Here is a 17,037-nt window from a genome sequence, read left to right as displayed (position 1 = left end):
ACTGTTTATTGCCACCTTAGGCTGTTCCTGTACAGCATCTCCCCAAATACATTTGCGTGGAATAATGTCTTTAAAAACTTTGGGCTTTTGAGGTGCAGTGACAAAGGTGTCTGTTTGGACTCTTTCAGGCTGTTAGTCATCTCTTCTTTTCTGTTGCAGTGTCTGTAGCTTGCCATTCTGGCACTTCTAGTAGTCTCTGCTTGCACTGCTGAATCTTCTCTCTCTCTCTTTCCCGTCTACTCTTCTCTCGACATTTCCTTTCACCTTGCCTTATGTGTCTGGTGTTTCCGTTTATGGTCAACACTAACCAGGGGAAACTCTCCATTTAATCACTACTTACTCTAGGGATTATGTTAAGTATTAATACTTTGCATGCATCATTTCATTGAATCCCCACTACAATTGTATAGGGCAGGTATTGTATTTCCAGTCTACAGAGTAAGAAACTGAAAATTACAGAGTAATCTGTGAAGGAGCTAGATGGAATTCACTCTAGGCCTTTCAAGCCTCAGAGCCTGAACTCTTCACTTATCCTTACAGTACATATGCTACATCTCCTGCTGAAATACGCACATAGGTTAGTAGGAATCATGTTGGCAGTAAAATTAAAATGTTGGCTGAGCCAAGATTTGTGCTAAGAATTTCACACATGCTTCTGAAAAGTCAAACATGTTGTCATTTTTTTCAAACACAAAGTTTTAATAGCTAATTAATCAGAGGGGTATTAATTTTAAGTAAGGTTTATTATCCTGGATTAGTCAGGTTATAGATGTCACTAAATACTTGACTTATACATGCTAAGATAATATTTATGGTTGAATAACATTGAAATTGATTATAAGTGTTACTTGGGATACTAACTCTGAGGGATATACTACTCAGGGAGATAAATGTCGTGAATGATCATACAAAGATACTGTATTTTTCCATGAATTTTTCCTCTTCATTGACATTTTGAAAATAATTTGTATTTTATATTCAGAGATACTGGCCAAGAGAACGCTAAAATCCTGCTTTGTGTTTCAGTTAATGTAATTTTCGTATTATAATCAAAAGCCATTAAGAAAATTTCACAGAAATACAAAAATTAGCTGGATGTGGTGGCACACACTGTAGGCTTAGCTATTTGAGAGCCTGAGGTGGGAGGATCTCTTGAGCCTGGGAGGCAGAGGTTGCAGTGAGTTGAGATCGTGCCACTGCACTCTAGCTTGGGTGACAGAGTGAGACCCTGTCTCAAAAAAAAAAAAAAAAAAAAAAAACTTTCACGGATGTATTATAAAAATCTCTTAACTTACTAGCAGTAAACTCAGAACATTTTAGATTTTCATGTCCAAATAAGATTAACTTTTAGAAAGTTGTTTTCCTACCTTTTATTAAGTGTGCTTTTAAAAATCATAATCTGAAGCACTTGAAGGTTTGTGTATACTGTGCCGGGGACTCAGGACAGCAGATAGTGCAACGTGTGTATGTTTTTAAAAGCTTGTTTTAACTCACAATGCTTTACAATTATCTGTTGAGTATCTTCTCTATGCTTGTAAACAGACAAAGCCTTTGAAGCTTATAATGCAATGGAAGATACTTAGAAGTAAACAAAATAGAGAGGTACATGTGGATTTTCTTAGGTCATTAGTTTGTGTCTTGGTCTGGTAGGCTGAAACTACTGTAATATGACTCTCTCCCTGGCCAGAGTTTAATAGTCATGTTAATACTTATGTGAATCTTGATAACTAAACTATCTTGTCATTACATTTGTAGATAAAGTTTTAGTTAGAAATAATTTTGTATGTGTTAGGTATGGTAATACAGTCTCAAATAAAAGGTCATGTTAAGATAAAAGGTCATGCTTACTTTTTAATTAATTTACGTAATACAATTTAGGTCTTTGGAAAACTTATTTTTCAAATAAATGAACCTTTCAAATAAAAAAGAGTATTAGTTTAACCTTTATCTCATTTCCTGTTATAGGGGTATTGAATGGACAAGTTTGACTAGTTTTCTTTCTTTTGCTACCTCAACACCAAATAATATGGGATTAGTGAGAAATGAGCTTCAACTGGTTGATCTTCCAACAGGTTTGTTTTTAAAGATTCAAATTGATTTGTCATATTGATTAAACATGTTGCTATTTATAAAACATGTTTGAAAGTACTTCTTTCATCTTGGAGTTTTTTCTTATATTTCATGTTTATGTATTTATTCTTTTATTCTTTAATAATTGCCCTAGAAAGGCTTCATTGTTGTTTGCATGGAAATGTTGCTGGCACAAATACATGGTAAAATGGAGGACCATTAGCCTGAACAGACAGATTCATTAAAACATAGGAGGATACCAGTTCTACTTTTAAGTGCATTGTTATATATAACCAACTTTAAAAGATCAATTTAAAAATAACTCTATCAATGGACTTTATTAGCATCTCTGCTGAAAATTTTGGCCTTCATAGGAAACATTTAGAAAATTTATAGGTTAAGGATTGTTTTTAAATGCTCAAATTTAAAACTTGTAATAGTCTCTGGCTGAATGAATAGAGAAACTTAATTTGGGATTTTGAAGATTCTACAGTAGAAAACGTCCCAATAAGGTAACTTTTTCAGAATTGTTAAAAACCTAAAACCAGTGAATTTCAAAATGAAGAATTTGAAAATATGCAGTAGTTTCAAAGAGGTTTTTTTTTTTAAACAAAATTGTGATGAGTTTCTTTAAAATGGTATAGCAACATGAATCATATGCAGATGATCTTAACCAATGAGAGCATGTGTATGTATGTGTAAAATGAATAAATCAAATAAATGGTTGTAAATCAAGTAAGTTGTAAACAAGTGAAGTACATGGTCGCTTTTTTATAGTCTCCGTATGTATTTTCAAGCTCTCAAAGATCCAGTTGTTCTTACTTCTCAGGGTGTGTTACTAAACTTCAAGGAATCATCCCCATCTTTAGTCCAGTGTTGCTGCTCTGGTTTCATTGGAAGTGACATGCCCATTGACTCTCATTCCCAAGTTCCTAATTTGCCAACAGAGTGGTACTGGCTCTGTCTCTAGTGATCCCAGGGATAAAATGCTGTTGTCTAGTACCATTGACTAAAAAAAAAAAAAGAAAAAAAAATCCCTGTGTATTTTTTTTGGTCAGCTCAGATTGAGGACTGTTGGATAACTTAAAATCTGCTTTGCACATAAGTAACAGTTACTGATTTCCTTAAGTGGGATATTTGAGTTCATAGATTATACACTTTTATAGCCTGGGCTTCTAAGGAAGGCAGCAGACTAGTGCAGTTAGGACAGGACATGGGCTGTTTGGGGTATAATAATAGTGAGTATACTGAGATTCCACATGATGGAATCTCAATGAAGAGCAGGAAGACATTTAGGCCTTCAGATGGCCTTGACTTGAGTATGTTCTCTCTTTTGTTTAATGTAGATAAAAATCTATCACAAGATACTAAACATACAAGTTAGAATTTATACTTTTTTTATTCACAGAAAATCATGTAGCTTCCTTTGTGGGTAACTCATTCTTTCACAGCATACATGAACACGGTAGTTATTCCGTAGTTTCCAGTTTACAAAGGTGTTTTCAGAGGAACATGTTCAAAATATTTAACTAGTATTTTACACATGGGACAAGAACATCTTAAATACTTGTTTCAAGAGTTTTTCCCCCACTAGTTAGTATTTGGAAACATGAGAATGTTTGTATTAAATATTACTTTAAATAAATAGTTTTCGCACCAGACAACTGCTGTCCTATAGATATCTTAAAACTTATCATTGTTTTTTTAAATTTCTAAAATTGAATTACAGAATTCAAGAAACTGTGTAACAAATGAAAATGCCTTTTTACAAAATAAATGTCTGAATATGTGATGTATTATTGATCATTAATTTGTAACACTTTTGAGAATATTCTTTGAACTTATGTTATTAGAAACAGCTTAGAAGCAGTTGGGCGCTGTGGCTCACAGCTGTAATCCCAGTGTTTTGGGAGGCCGAGGCAGGTGAATCACTGGAGGTTAGGAGATCGAGACCAGCCTGGCCAACATGGTGAAACCCCATCTCTACTAAAAGTACAAAAATTAGCCGGCGTGGTGATGAGCACCTGTAGTCCCAGCTACTCGGGAGGCTAAGGCAAGAAAATCACTTGAACCTGGGTGGCGGAGGTTGCAGTGAGCCAAGATTGCGCCACTGCACTCTAGCCTGGGTGACAAAGTGAGACTCCATCTCAAAAAAAAAAAAAACAAAAAACAAAAAAACAGAAACAGATTTGAAGCAAATGGAAGAATGAATAGGAGAACAGAGGGTAGGAAGGGTAGGACTGATCAAATTACATTGGTGTGGCTTCTTGTTTTTCATACATGTTTTATGCACTGTTCTCACTTTTTTAAATATTTGTAATTAAAGGTAGGAGCATTGCTTTTCGCGGTGAAAGAGGCAATGATGAATCTCCCATCGAAATGATTAAAGTATCTCATTTGAAGTAAGTGTCGACCTAAAAAAAAAATCTATGGTGTTATCACAATGAAATCTCATGGATTTTTTTAATCTTTAAGAAAATGGGAATGTGCTGGAATGCACATAGAATCTTTTTAGTGATAGCAAATAGTGATATGCAGCCCAAAGAAAATATTTTGATTACAAAATTAAGTTGTTATCACTTTTAATTCTCCACTTCTAAAAAGATGAGGTAGCTTTTGCATGAATCGTTTACTTTCGGATAAAGTTCTTATGCACTTCTATCTAAGCATGGAGTTGCTGAGTGAAAGAATCCATTCTCTTTATGTATAATTTAAACCCATTTTGCTTCCAGAAATTGAGTTTTTTTGTTTCAGGGGAAAATAACATGTAAAGCAGTATTATTAAAAATAGAAACCGAATGAAAATCAGTCAAAATTACAAAGAGTAAGCTTTCTAAAATAGTTTTCAAACTTGTTTTGGCTTTTCTAAGATCTTTGCATTACCATATAAATTTTAGAATCAACCTATCAGTTTTACCAAAAAATTTTCCTGAGATTTTGATTGGGATTGCACTGAACCCATCAATCAGTGTGGGGAAGAATTGGCATCTTAACAAGTTTTATAATTCATAAACGTAATGAACGTGGTGTATTTCTCCACTTATTTAGGTCTTTTAAAATTGCAGCAATATTTTGTAGTTTTCAGTGTATAAGTCTTACATATTATTTGTTAATTATATTTTGTGTTTTCTTTGATGCTTTTATAAATGGTGTTTTAAAATTTCAATTATTTATTATTTTTATACTAAAATACAGTTAATTTTTTGATATTGACCTTGTGCCTGGTGACCATGCTAAGCTTAGTTATTACTTCTAGTATAGGTGCTTTTGTTGATTCTTTAGGATTTTCTATAGAGACAGTCTCATTTGCCAGTAAAGACACCTTTACATCTTTTCGATCTATAGGCCTTTTTTTTGCTTGCACTAATTAGGACCTCTCCTGTATAGTGTTGATTAGAACTTAGAACTTTGCCAGGTATCTTGCTCTGATCCTGGATCTTATGAAGAAAGCATTCAGTCTTTCAACACTAAGTATGATATTAGCTGTATATTTTTTGTATATTTACTTTATCTAGTTGAAAAAGTTTTATTCCTAGTTTGCTGAGCCTTTGTATCATGAGTAGGTGTTGAATTTGTCAAATGCTTTTTCTGTATTCATTGACATCATCATATGGCGTGTGTGTGTTATTTTGTTTTTCTTTTTGTTTTGAAGTTCACTAATATGGTGAATTACATCGATTGATATTCAGATGTTAAACCAACATGACATTCCTGGAATAAACTCTAGTTGGTCATGATGTATTACTGTTTTGACATATTGCTGGATTTGATTTCTTGATATATTATGAAGAGTTTTTATATCTATGTTCATGAAGGATATTGGTCTCATTTTTATGTAATATCCTTCGTTTTGTTATCAGGGTAATATTGACCTTGCAGAATGTGTTGTAAAGTATTCTCTCCTTTTTTTTGAATAATGAGTTTGTGTAGAATTGATATTATTTCTTACTAAATAGGAAAAATTCATTAGGCAACCCATCTGAACCTAAAATTTTCTTTGTGGAAAAGTTTTTAAATACAAATTCAGTTTTTTTCATAAATATAGGACTATTTAGATTCTCTACCTTTTTTTGAGTTTTGGTAATTGGTGTCTTTCAAGTAATCTGTCCATTTTGTTGAAGTTGCTGAGTTTATTAATTTATTGAAATAAGCTTGTTCATCATGTCTCTATGATCAGTGATTATCTCTCCCACTCCTAATATCAGTAAATTATATCAACCAATTTTATTTATTGATCTTTTCCAAGAAACTACTTTTGGTTCATTTGATTCTTCTCTATGATTTTTCCATTTTCAATTTAATTGACTATCATGCTTATCTTTTGTTCTTCTGCTTACTTCTTAAATATGCTCTTCTTTTTTTGCATAGTTTTCTAAAATAGAAACTTAGATAATTAAATTAAGATGATTCTCTAAAATGTAATGTAAAGATTTCATGCTATGTAAGCACTACTTTTCCTGTATCCCACAATTTTTGATATGGTAATATGTTCTCATTTTAATTCACTTTATATGCTTTGACAGTTTCCATGGGATGTCATTCAGAGGTGTATTTTTTAACTTCCAACTATGTGGGTGTTTTGCCAGGTATCTTTCTGTAAATTTCTACTTTCTGTTGGGGGTCACAGGTGGTCCTGAGTGGAAGAATCTCAGTCCTTTCATACAGGGAGTACAGGGATCTGCCTACTCTTGTCACATTTCCTCTATGTCAGTCATCATTTGCTGAATAATATTTTAGCTCCTCATAATGCTTATTGAGTAATCAATGCTCAAATTATGTTTATTGAATTGCACTCATTGACATCATTCAGTACTTCTTCCAGGCTTAACAGAAAGTGAATAAAGTGGCATTCATTGAATACCAACTGTAGTAGGATGATAGAAACTTTACATACTTTTTCACTGAATGCCTACCATAATCTGTATATCAATTCTTTGAGGTCCATGATGAGATTCCCATGTCATATGTGAGAAATTGAGCCTCAGGAGGGTTAACATAAGTTGCGGCATCAGGGTTTGAATCTGTGTCACTCTTTCTTCCGAGTTGGACTATTTGCCCAATTGTGTGAGACTATATGTTCTCTCACAGGTCATCTTAAAGCTTTACCTTCTTAGGACTGTTCATCATGGGTGCTAAATGGTGGTTTAAATTGTCTATATTTAGAATGTGTCAGCTGAGTTTTTCAATTTACTGAACTTTTTATTTGGTCTAATTCATGGTGAAAGTTTTGCAAAAAGGGGCTTATTTAGCAATTTTCTTTATTTTAGGCAGTATTTGGCAGTTGTATTCAAAGATAAACCCCTGGAGCTATGGGATGTTAGGACTTGTACCCTTCTTAGAGAAATGTCCAAAAACTTCCCTGCAATAACTGCTTTGGTAAGTTACAGTTTAAGAATTAAATAGCTTATTTAGGTATATATGTATGTGGTGAATGTTTTGCTTAAGCTTGAATCAAAATCATTACTGCCAATGTCATATTTTCTTGTTAAAAATGTGTGTTCAGAGAAGGTGATCTAAATAAATGGAGATAACTCTTATTTTCTTGGGTGGATCAACCTAATATTATATTAGTGCAATTCCAATTGAAATTTCGTTTGGATATTTTGAGGAATATGATAAACATATTGTAAAATATTTATGAAAGAATAAAGGTCCTAAATAGCTAAGTCATCCTTGAATAAAGAGGAGTAAATGTGGGAGGTATGGGTGGGGTTTGCCATTCCTACCTGATATTAGTACATCTTACAAAACCATGGAAATAAAATCAGTATTATATTGGCACAAGAATAGGAAGTGAGTCAACATAATAAAGAGCTCAGAAATAGACCCATGAATATTTGGGGACTTAATATACAGTGAAGCAGCACAAATCAAAGAGGATGGATGGACTGTGTAATAGATGGTGTTGGGAAAACTGTCTTACTTTATGGAGAAAAATACTTGTTCTCTACTTAATACCATATATAGAAGTGAGTGTCACAGCACTAAAGACCTAAATGTAAAAAATGTAAAGCTATACAATTGAATATAACAAAATGCAAAATATTTTTGTGACCTAGAGGGAGGAGGAGACATCAGAAGATGAAACCAAAAGGCAAAAAAGAAAAGAAAAAGAAACTTAATGCATTTAATTAATCAAGATTAATGCTTTTTGTTTGATGAAAAATATCATTGTCAAACTTAAATACAGAAGACATTTTGGGAAAACAAATTTTCCAGCATCTAAATTTAACTAGAAACTCCTGCAAATCAACAGTGAAAAAAAGCAGGAACCCTAGTGGAAAAATGAACAAAGTTGGTGAAGAGCTAATGAGAGGCAGAGAAACCTAAAACGCCAACAAGCCATATATAGGAATGTTCAGACTCATCAGTTTTCAGAGATGTTCAAACCATGATATGGATCTACCTTTTAGACTAACAAAAACTGGAAAGCCATGTAGTGTCAAGTGTGGGTGGAACATAGGGTATGGGAATCCTTGTGCATTGCTGGTAGGAATGTAGACCAATGCAGCCGTTCTGTAAAGCACACTGGCAGCACTTGGGCAAACACAGACATCCTCTGTGTCTGCCGAGCTCTTGGTTGTAAAGGAACTCTTGCAAGGATGTTGACTGTGGTGTGTTTTGTCATGATGTGAGTTCGGAGACCATCTGCGTGTTTTTTACCGAGAGAGAGGAGACAGATTAACAGTTGGCTGATGCAGCCATGGAGTGTTATGTAGCATGCAGAAACAGGAGGAAGAGGACTTAAATACAGTGGAAGGAGTAAGAAACAGGATAAAATACATATATATACACACACACACACACACACACACATTTATATATAAACACCATACTATTTATGTAAATTAGAAATACATGTGAAATAACTACACGTTAAGAACTTATACATATATGAGGATGTTGGACTGAAGGTTTTACAATAGGCGGAATATAAAAGAATATATAAATAAAACAAGTGATTTTGGAGGGATCTATGGATGATAAAGGACCCTGGTTGGAGAATTGTGATTGTCTTATCCTGTGCACACAAGAGATGAAGGAGGAGATGAGAATAGGCCATACTATCGTTGAATTCATTATTTTCATTTTGTAAAATTTTTAAAAAATATCAAAAGCTCAGACCTTTTGGAAGTTTGCCATAAAAGCTCTAATTAAAATGCATTCATTCAGCTTTTCTCTAAGTAGGTAAAATCTAAAGAACAAATTGTGGATTCATGTGCAGTAATAATAAATGATACTGGGCAGTGGTGTGTGTGCCCAGCTGTTCTGGAGGATTCTTTGACAGAAGGAAACCTAGCACGTCTCGGTTTGTCTGCCTGCTTTTGCTTTACAGGAATGGTCACCATCTCACAACTTGAAGAGCCTAAGAAAGAAGCAACTTGCTACTCGAGAGGCCATGGCCCGCCAGACTGTGGTCTCAGACACAGAGCTGAGTATTGTTGAATCATCTGTGATCAGGTACAGTACAGGGTTTCTTGACACTGTCATTTGTGCTATTAGTGTCATGTCTGGGAATTTGACAAGTGTCATCCAAAGGTGTCTGTGGTAGCAAGTTGGACTCTGCTTTTGAATATACTTAGTTTCATCTTTTAGTACATACCCAGATTACTAAAATGTTTATCATTTTTATTATACTATACTGTTTATTGTAACTAATAACAAATGCAGTAATATTCACCCATCAGCCTCTGTTAGTACATGTGATCATTCCAAGTGCCCTTCTACTCCATACACTTCAGTTCCTGAAATTCAAATGAACATAGCATAGACATAGAGATAGGTCTTATTATCATTTATGCACACCAAAGAAAATGTGTTGGGAATCCTAAATTTGTGCGCCACCCCATCCATGCCAATCTTACAGATAAAAAGCTTCAGAGATAATGTTGGGTCACTGTACAGCCTCCCTTCTATTGAGAAGAGTTCTATCGCAAAAACCTCTATGAAGTTTATTTCTCTTGTATTAAGTTTAGATCACCATTTTTCTCTGTCCAGGGTAAACTTCCTCTGATGTTGTGACTGTTTAGGAGTGATTCGTGTTTACCCAAAATTAGTTTGGGCAAATACTAGTTTCAGACTTTTCAAAAAATAGTTTTGGACCTCCTCTTAATGCATCTGTACTTTGGGCAAGTTAATTAATTATGGGTATCACTCTAGGGAAAAGAAAAGTCTTTATCTTATTTTTCACCATCCCAAAGCTTGCTGCAGGAGGCAGAAAGTAAATCTGAACTTAGTCAGAACATCTCTGCCCGGGAACATTTTGTATTTACGGATAATGATGGCCAAGTTTATCATCTCACTGTTGAAGGAAACTCAGTAAAAGATAGTGCTCGGATTCCACCAGATGTGAGTACAACCTTAATTAAATCTTCATCAGAAGATTTTGTTTTGTTGGTTCCATATCCAGTGAAGGCATAGTTAAGTTGGAAAACTTCAAAAAAGCCTAATGTAAATAAACTTTACTTAAGGAGATATTATCTTCGATTAAACCTGCTAGAGAATACTGCAGGAGAATAACGCTGTAACTATTTTGATTAAATGTTTACTGTGTGCTACTCATTTTTATCCCCATAATAATCCATGAGGAGTTATCTCCATTTTACCTATAACAAAACTGAGAGAGAATAAGTAACTTTCCCAAGGTTACCCAGCTTACTTATATGGCAGAGCAGTGTTTTAAACTCAGGCCTGTCTGACTTCAGTATCTGTCTTCTTTCCATTTCAGGCATTACCCTGAAGGATTTGACTTACAATCTAGTATTATTTTTGGATAATAGTAATCAGGTTGTAAGTGTAATAGTATTATTAACATTTACTAACTTACATATTTCCTTCTTATGGCCTTGTGGAATCTGTAACTAAAGTTTTGCCATTAATCATTTGTGTCAGCATGCATCTCATAGATAGTTTTTAATAGATGGATCATGAAAATGTTTATGTTAACTAATACAGGCTATTATAATGGTTAAATGAAGGCATGAGGGGATTTTTAAAAATATGTATATTTATTTTAAATTGCCATCTAAAAATAGAATGCTCTAGTAGAATGCCAACCCCCATAATTTTATAGGTGGCTTTGGGGTCTCATAAAGTTACAATCTAGATGTTGGCTGTGGCTAGTCTTTTGAAGTGTGACGGGGCAGAAGGATCCGTTTTCAAGATGGCTGACTCACAAGGCTATTGCACATTAATGCTGACTGTTGACAAGGGACCTTAGTTCTTCCTCATGTCCGTCTTTCTGTAAGGCTGCTTGAGTATCCTCATGCATGACAACTGGCCTCTCCTAGAGCACGTGATCTGAGACGGCAAGAAGGAAGTTGCAGAATCTATTATGACCTAGTTTCAGAAGTCTCTTCAAAGGCAACTTCTTAATTAACATTCTATTATATTGTTAGGAAACTAGATATCTTAAAGTGTTGCTTCATATTATACAGAATTTCATTTCTTTAATATAACTAAGTTTTTTAATTAATTTACTTTATTATAATATTGATTTTTAAATCCAGTTGTTGTTTGGTTTCTTGACTATTACCAGAGTTTATGCCGTATTCAGTGTGTATGCTAGTCTACTAATGGTCAATTATTCAAACCACTAGAATTTTCTTACTTTTTACCATGGATACCATTTGAATTTTTATATTGTACAATAAATGCAAAAACAAGATTTCTTTTAATAAATAGCAGTGATATTATTTAATAGCTAACATGTATTGACTACTGCATGGCAGGCATTGCTTTAAGGCTGCTGCCTTTATAAATTTATTAATATTAGCAACAACTCAAATTTCACGAACTTCTTTATTGACAATAAATCCAAGACAGAAAGGTTAAGTAAACATACCTCAAATCACATGCCAGTTTCAAGCTGGGATTCAAGCCCAGGCAGTCTGACTCCAGAGCCCAGGCTGCTGAGCCCTCCATGATACCGCCTCTAAGCATCTGTTAGAACTGCAAGTTCCTTTCTTATTCCTTTCTTCCTCCAAGTTAGATTGATTATAGCAGCATTTCATTCTTATATTGTGCTTCTTTATGTAACTTCTGTGCAAAGCTTTCTATGAATTTAAACTGCATATGCCTTTAGTAAATAGCATTTCTTCACCTTCATGATTCCACAGTGTTCCAAAAGGTATCAGTGAAACTCTGGATCCTTTTTTTCAATAGAAAAATCACCACACAATTAGTTATAAAAGAGCTTTAAGTTTCCCTTGGAATGGATTTAGTTATCCTTTTAAGGGCAGTGTGAGATAAGTTTGAGTAGGCTCTCTGGAAAACCTTCCCTTTACGTCTCTCCTTTTGTTACTTTAATTTCCTTTTTTTTTGTTTTGAGGTACTTGTTCCTCAAAAGACATACCCTCTCTTTAAATCTAGTTCCAGTAACTACTTAATGTCTATCAAGTTGCAATCTCTTATTTCTTCATAGTTGAAATTGATAGGCAGTGTAGCTCTTTGTTAGTGTCTGAAGTCTGTTTTAGGATTTGATGACTAAAAGCATACTAAAGCACAGCCCTTTAAATTAAGTTTTATTAAAATATTTATTTATCATGATGTCTTGTATGGCATAGTGAAATTTATATGTGTTTGTTGCTGTTGTTTTCTAGGGAAGTATGGGTAGTATTACCTGCATCGCTTGGAAAGGTGATACATTAGTGCTTGGAGATATGGATGGAAATTTAAATTTCTGGGACTTGAAAGGCAGAGTATCCAGGTATAAGCCAAGAATGAAATCTTGTTCTTTTGTTTTAAAAAAAAAAAATGACGTCTTGATATGGTTCCATTAGAGGCTTGTGACTTGGCAAGCAGGATCAGTAAACTCGTGGAAGTGTAGCTTGGAACCTTGGGTCCCTTCACCTAAACTTGGGAGGATGGGGCTTGAGCCAGTCATTCTTAGGAGATAGTTGTCTGCAAGTGGCTTCTGCAGAAGTCTTAGCTGACCTTAAAGGACAGGCCCTTTCATGTCAGGTGTGGCCCCCAGTCCTAGCAAGTAAAGGGTTCTCCCATCATCAGACCTGTCAGAACTGGAAATAGTGAGAGACATTAGACATAGCTTCTGATGACCAGATCTCACTCTACATTGTATTGGTGTTTTTGTCTCTTTGTCTTCAGAGGAATACCTACACACCGAAGTTGGGTGAGGAAGATTCGTTTTGCTCCTGGTAAAGGAAATCAAAAATTAATAGCAATGTACAATGATGGAGCTGAAGTGTGGGATACCAAAGAGGTAGGCCCTCTCCATGAGGAAAAAATGTAAATGGATTGTTAGCCATAGGAACTGTGCTTTGTTAAAAAAAAATACTTCTTTCTGATTTAGAAATGAAAAGTACTTAATGAGTTTGTCAAGTTTCTCATAACAAATTATTTTCTTTTAAAAACTTTTACTTTACGATATTTCTGTTCTAAAGGTAACAACTCAAGATTTATTTATTTATTTTATTTTATTATTTTTATTTTTTATTTTCTATTTTGAAGTGGAGTTTCGCTCTTGTCACCCGGGCTGGAGTGCAATGGTGCCATCTCGACTCACCACAGCCTCCGCCTCCCAGGTTCTAAGCAATTCTCCTGCCTCAGCCTTCTGAGTAGCTGGGATTAGAGGCACCCACCACCACACCCGGCTAATTTTTTGTATTTTTAGTAGAGACGGGGTTTCACCATGTTGGGCAGGCTGGTCTCAAACTCCTGACCTCAGGTGATCTGCCCACCTCAGCCTCCTAAAGTGCTGGGATTATAGGCATGAGCCACCGCGCCTGGCCGATTTATTTATTTTTTAATATTATCACTGTCTTTGAGACCTTTAAAACGCTGCCTCTTTGTGGAAGGAAGATTGCCAGAGGCTGCCCAGTTCTCAGCTTGCACTGGGCCTTTGCCACAGACTGTCTTCCTTGACCATTTAATCTAGAATAATAAACATCTTCCTTTTCTGTCTGGAAGTGATGCCCAAATTCACTCTTGAAGGTTCAGATGGTGAGCAGTTTAAGAAGTGGCAGAAATGTGACCTTTCGTATATTGGATGTGGACTGGTGTACGTCAGATAAAGTGATCTTGGCTTCAGATGATGGGTGCATCAGAGTCCTAGAGATGTCTATGAAGTCTGCGTGCTTTCGAATGGATGAACAGGAGTTAACTGGTATGGAATCCTAATGATGGGGTCTTTGGAACCTGTCTTTACTTTGCCACAAGCTGCTATATTTTGGGGAGAGAGCTGCTGCTTCTGTTTCATTTCAGTCTTATTTTCTTAGAATCTGAGTTTAAGAAAATATATTAAGTTGAAGCTTGAGTGTTTTTACTGCTGAGATGCTGCAGTCTTCGTAACTATAGATGTCAGTTATTCCCAACTCAGGTTTTATAAGTGCCCCTCTTTTTGACTCTTTTCTTTGGTTTGTTAACAAGGTAAAAGATGTTTACATTTATAAAAATGGCTTACCCAGAATTTAGGCGAACTCATCAGAGGACATAAATCTAGTGATAAGACTGCTGGCTTTTAAATAATGGCCTTACATCTTTTGCAACCATATATCATTGAAAAGTCACTTTGCAAAGTGTTCTGAGTATTATGAATTTTGATGCCAATCTGTGACTAGTAAAATGACTAGTCAAGCAAATTAGGAGACTGCAGTATCTTGCTCTCTTTTGTATGGTTGTTTTGATATTGCTTTTTACCAGAATAAAAAACATTTTAGTAGAATATACCCCATATGTGACTCCTAAAAAAAAAAAAAGAATGGGATGATTGTGAGTGCATCCATATATCAGTTTAAAAGGCAGCTTTTGGCTGATGAAATACAGTGTTCATCCTTGGAAGATAGTTGATCCTAATTGGAGCAGAGGAGGGAACTTCTTGCCTGAGTATTCTCCCAGCACAACTTTGGTGCACACTCCAGGCTGATACATATAAAATTTCATGAGACTTTTCTGAACCTTTGTAGAGTCAATATTTGGCACTTCAGACACAGTAAGGTTTTGAAAACCTGGTGTTTCACTTTGTGCTCATGCTTGAGGCCTACCAAGTTGCTGCTGATGTTAGTGGGGCCGTCTTTAGCTTACATTAGGTGTGCTTTGGTGTTTGTCACCGCCCACCCCTGCCCACTGCATTTGGGCACCACCACTTCTTACTGTGTAACTGACTGCCAGCAGGTGAAGCCAGAATTCAAGACCTGCTTTCCCGTGTCTGTTCTTGAGTCATTTGCCAGCTCTGGGGAAGCATCAGGATGGCCTCCTAGGAAAGGGCAAGCATTGGTATTCATTTGAAACCTAAAGGTATTGAGGAAATTGAAGGAACTTCAAGGGTGATTTTTGAAAAAAATTAGTTACTAATTCTAGGTAAAGAATTGTGGAACTGCAGTCTACATGTTTGGAGAGCTTTTCCTTCACTTCTAATAAAAAATTTGAATCTAAAAAGCTCCAAAGTCAAAGTGTAGCTTGTTCTTAAACTGACTACAGAAATGGAGTCTACCATATTAACCCATGTTCAATACCGTACTTGAACATCTAGCCTGTGGCCAGATTTTAGATCACATGTTTCTTTTAAAATTTTTCTAATATATATTTTTTAAAATTCTTCTCAATCTCGAATGTTATAGCCTCAGCCAGAAAGAGGAAAAAAATCCAAATAGCAATCAGGAAAGGTCAATGCAATTGGGTATTCATTCCACAAATTGAGCTTTAAACTCAGAACAACCCTCAATAAATGTTAAAGAATGAAAACTGTGGTAGTGTAAATGTGAAGTGAGAAAAAAGACATCTGTGTGTTCACCTCCAGATTCATGGCCAATTTGGTCTTGGGGAAAATAAGCTTAATATAGTATATTTCTATTCTGAGGAATTAGAAATATATTTGGGGCTTACTGACGTGGGATAAAAATAAAATAGGTCACAGACATTGGTATTTCCTATGTTTTCTTCAATTCTCCTTGATAAGTAGAGAATATCATAAAATATTGATTCACATCTGTACATTTTTTAGAGCAGCTTAGATAGGCCACTTCTTCCTCCAATAAAGAGGGCAGTCAAATTAGAAGATTAGAATTCCTGTTTTTGAGTTGGAGAACCTTTCTTATCTGCTGCCTAATTTGTCAGGGACATAAAGTGCCATCAAAATAAATCTTAATAGTCTTTTTAGCCACATCTAAAAGGAATGTAAGAGTATGAGATTTGTTTAATAGCATTCTAGTATCATGCAGTTTCCACACTCTTCAAATAGTGTTGACTTGATATCAGGGACTGTTCAACCTAATTTCCTCCCCCGTGTTAAAGGCCACTGCTAAGCACATTTTTCCTAAGTAAGCATATATAGAAGGAAGCTTTCCAAAATCAGATTTATGCACAAACCTTTCCTCTTCATGTGCCACAGCTTTCTGCAGTCATTTTCGGTAATCTTGGGGCGTTCAGAAATGTCTCACAATGACTTGCAGATGAGGGGAGGTCCAGGGATGCTAAACAACCTGGAACGATCTAGTGCAATGAAGAATTGTCCTGCCCGAACACCAGTAGTGTTCCTTAGCTCTTTTTCCCCGCTCATTGAATCACACTGAACAAAATCACAAAATAGGGTCCTTTTCTTCCCAGACTTCCAGCTCACCTTAATGTTGCTGCCTCTTCCAAGTGGTGGAGAAGTAACTTTTTTCTACTGCTTTACTTCTTGGCTCTTTGGTTACTGATTTTCTACATTCCTGTCATGTAGGTAGCTAAAAACCGGGATGTTATGATTCACACCTCACATAACTTTAGCCCAAATGGAGCAGAATCTATGACAAACAGCAGTGATGCTAACTGCTTTTGCGTTCTAATTGTGTAATTTTAAGAGGTGAATGAGCTCTTGCAGGTGAGTTTCTACAGCTGTGAGTTGATCACCTATTACTTTTTCGTGGCTGATCTTTACCCTTCAGAAGAAAGATTTAAATTCACTTGAGGGAGGGAAGTAGTTAGGGTCAGTTTCAGTTTGTTCATGCTCATTGGGATGCTGTCAACAAT

General features: G+C 35.4%; 1 protein-coding gene across 1 annotated transcript in view; it reads left to right on the top strand.

The window, feature by feature from the left end:
- Positions 1-17,037, top strand: part of WDR11 (WD repeat domain 11) — a 55,867-nt gene that overhangs the window by 23,976 nt on the left and 14,854 nt on the right. The window contains exons 12-19 of the mRNA XM_012001074.1: positions 1,966-2,072; positions 4,397-4,472; positions 7,338-7,446; positions 9,407-9,531; positions 10,272-10,419; positions 12,672-12,778; positions 13,177-13,291; positions 14,023-14,194. Coding sequence (XP_011856464.1) covers positions 1,966-2,072; positions 4,397-4,472; positions 7,338-7,446; positions 9,407-9,531; positions 10,272-10,419; positions 12,672-12,778; positions 13,177-13,291; positions 14,023-14,194 — 959 coding nt within the window. The remainder of the gene's footprint in view (positions 1-1,965; positions 2,073-4,396; positions 4,473-7,337; positions 7,447-9,406; positions 9,532-10,271; positions 10,420-12,671; positions 12,779-13,176; positions 13,292-14,022; positions 14,195-17,037) is intronic.

This window comes from Mandrillus leucophaeus, unplaced genomic scaffold (genome assembly GCF_000951045.1).
Source record: "Mandrillus leucophaeus isolate KB7577 unplaced genomic scaffold, Mleu.le_1.0 Scaffold65, whole genome shotgun sequence".
In the NCBI taxonomy this organism is placed as follows: domain Eukaryota; kingdom Metazoa; phylum Chordata; class Mammalia; order Primates; family Cercopithecidae; genus Mandrillus; species Mandrillus leucophaeus.
Note: the sequence above shows the minus strand (reverse complement) of the source record. Positions and strands in the feature narration are given on the sequence as shown.